Source organism: Littorina saxatilis, linkage group LG6, assembly GCF_037325665.1.
Source record: "Littorina saxatilis isolate snail1 linkage group LG6, US_GU_Lsax_2.0, whole genome shotgun sequence".
NCBI lineage: Eukaryota > Metazoa > Mollusca > Gastropoda > Littorinimorpha > Littorinidae > Littorina > Littorina saxatilis.
The window spans coordinates 39,881,401-39,883,900 of record NC_090250.1 but is presented as its reverse complement, the minus strand read 5'-3'; the positions used below and the strand labels follow the sequence as shown (position 1 = coordinate 39,883,900).

The 2,500-nt window shown below is 44.6% G+C and overlaps 1 protein-coding gene across 1 annotated transcript in view; it reads right to left on the bottom strand.

Moving 5' to 3' along the window:
- LOC138969203 (uncharacterized) overlaps nt 1-2,500 on the bottom strand; it is a 113,373-nt gene that overhangs the window by 68,713 nt on the left and 42,160 nt on the right. The window contains exon 4 of the mRNA XM_070341937.1: nt 1-225. This exon is cut by the window's left edge and continues 1,054 nt beyond it. Coding sequence (XP_070198038.1) covers nt 1-225 — 225 coding nt within the window. The remainder of the gene's footprint in view (nt 226-2,500) is intronic.

Sequence of the window (2,500 nt, the reverse complement as noted above, 5' to 3'; positions counted from 1 at the left end):
TTCGTCGTTTGGCAATAAGTCCTCCGCTCCGAAACATCAACTGCTGAACGGGCAGATGAGCCTGACGACAAACCCGATGGGACGGACGATGAGGAGAAGAGAGTGGAGAGGAAACCCCTTCGTGCAGCTGGGTGCTGGATGGGGGACTGGCCTTGTGGCTTCGCTGGACAGGCGATGACCGGTGGCTCTGTGTCCTCTTGTCTAGCTGTCGTCTTTTTCCATGATCTGCACACACACACACAGAAAACGATGCATACAGCAACCTATTGATCGATCGTTTTTCGGGAAACGGGATGGAAAAGGTTCTGTGTGTTTGTGTTTGTGTTTGAGTGTGTGTGTGTGTGTGTGTGTGTGTGTGTGTGTGTGTGTGTGTGTGTGTGTGTGTGTGTGTGTGTGTGTGTGTGTGTGTGTATGTGTAAGTGTGTGTGTGTGTGTATGTGTGTGTGTATGTATGTGTGTGTAAGTGTGTGTGTGTGGGGGTGTGTGTGTGTGTAAGTGTGTGTGTGTGTGTGTGTGTGTGTGTGTGTGTGTGTGTGTGTGTTTGTGTTTGTGTTTGAGTGTGTGTGTGTGTGTGGTTTGCGGGGTTCGCGGCAAAAGGGGGTAAAACAAAGTAACACGGCGAGCAGTGAGTACGATCAAAGTCAAAAGATGAGACAGTGTCTGATATGCTTAGGATTGTTCTGCTGAGTGCCAGGATCGAAGACCTACGTTGTTTTACTTCACTGACTTACCTCTACATCCGTTTCTAACCCTGTAAAACCAGAAGAACAACGATGACTATTAAACCAGGCAACTTGTCAACATGCTGTGACTGAATCTGTAGATAAATCAGATCACAAAACACACTCAGTGGTGACTTTATAATTTCAATTGTCATTCAAAGCATTCTGCTTTAATCACAAGTACTACTTGCACATCCAAACAAGACTTCAACAAACAAACAAAACGGAATGCAGAGCATCGCTGTAGATCCTTGGGTATGTCATTCTATTCTCAGCTGTAATTCCTGGCAACTTTTCTCATGAAGCTAATGCCTGCCACGGAACACTGACCCTAAGAGTGTTTTTGAAGCACATGGAAACAAGAAAATCCTCCGAGGTAGGAAAAACACCCCCGTCAAAGGGAAATAACCTTCTCAGTTGGTGGCAGTGAGAATGGTTATTTCCCTTTGACCATTAATATGTGCCTCTCTAAGTCCTTGTATAATTTTAATCCACCAATAACTCCCTAACCGTGTGTTTGACTGGTCCCAATTTTTGTAAGGACCGTCTCAGGAATGTATAGAACCTGTTCACCAAGTTTGGTGACGATCGGTCCGTTCATTCTTGAGATCTATATGCGAACACAAACACACAAACACACAAACACACAAACACATCGACCGAATCCTATACACACCCCTATACCGGGGATGTAAAGATAGGAGAAAGACAGGGATTGGGATAGAGATGGGGGTGGCGTAGGGGTACGCTCTAGGGGGAGTGGAGGATTCCAATGTTTTCTCTAAAATCACCATGTTACCCGTCTTGTAAGGGCTCTGCGTTAGACACTGAGTAACAACAAGGATGTAAACGTCTAAAATAAAAAGCTTGTTTTGCAGTAAGTGGGCCGCTCGCTTAAAGAGCACTTGACATTCTGAAAGTAATGATGCACTTCCTCCCTACAGTACAACAACATCTAACTATTTATACAGACAACCTGACAATGATAAGTTGACAGTTGTGTGACTGTGTGTGTGTGTGTGTGTGTGTGTGTGTGTGTGTGTGTGTGTGTGTGCGTGCGTGTGTGTGTGTGTGTTCGTTCGTGTGTGCGTGCGTGCGTGTGTGTGAGCGTGCGTGTGTGTGTGTCACGTGTGTGTGTGCGTGCGCGTGTGTGTGTGTGTGTCTGTGTGTGTTTATGTTAGTGTGTATTTATGTATGTGTGTGTGTGTTTATGCTAATGTGTGTGTGTGTGTATGTGTATGTGTATGTGTGTGTGTGTGTGTGTGTGTGTGTGTGTGTGTGTGTGTGTGTGTGTGTGTGTGTGTGTGTGTGTGTGTGTGTGTGTCGTTTGTCTGTCTGTCTGTCTGTCTGTCTGTCTGCATCTGTGTTGCTTCTGGACAATTCACAACTGAGTTCCAGTAAACAGAATTACACACATTATCAGAGTAAACTTCATCACCCCTACTGACAATAAAGACACAACTATTCGTGAAACTTAACGGTGCAGGGTACTGTTCACTGGCATCTCTGAGAAATTGGCTATTCACAAAATACCTTCCAGATTTAATTCTGTCTATAAATCTTCTTGTTCGCTATCGTCTGAATTAAGATATAAAGTTACTCATTTCTGAAAAGCAGACCAAACAAACGAAATAAAATAAACAAAGATGTGAATTTGAGTTAAGGCCTCAAGAAACCTACCAAGGAGAACAACTGAATACACTTGTGTCTCAGTTACTAACAACTTGGGTGGTTTGTATTTGCGGGCTTACGCGGTGCAGCGCTGCTCTCTCTCTCCC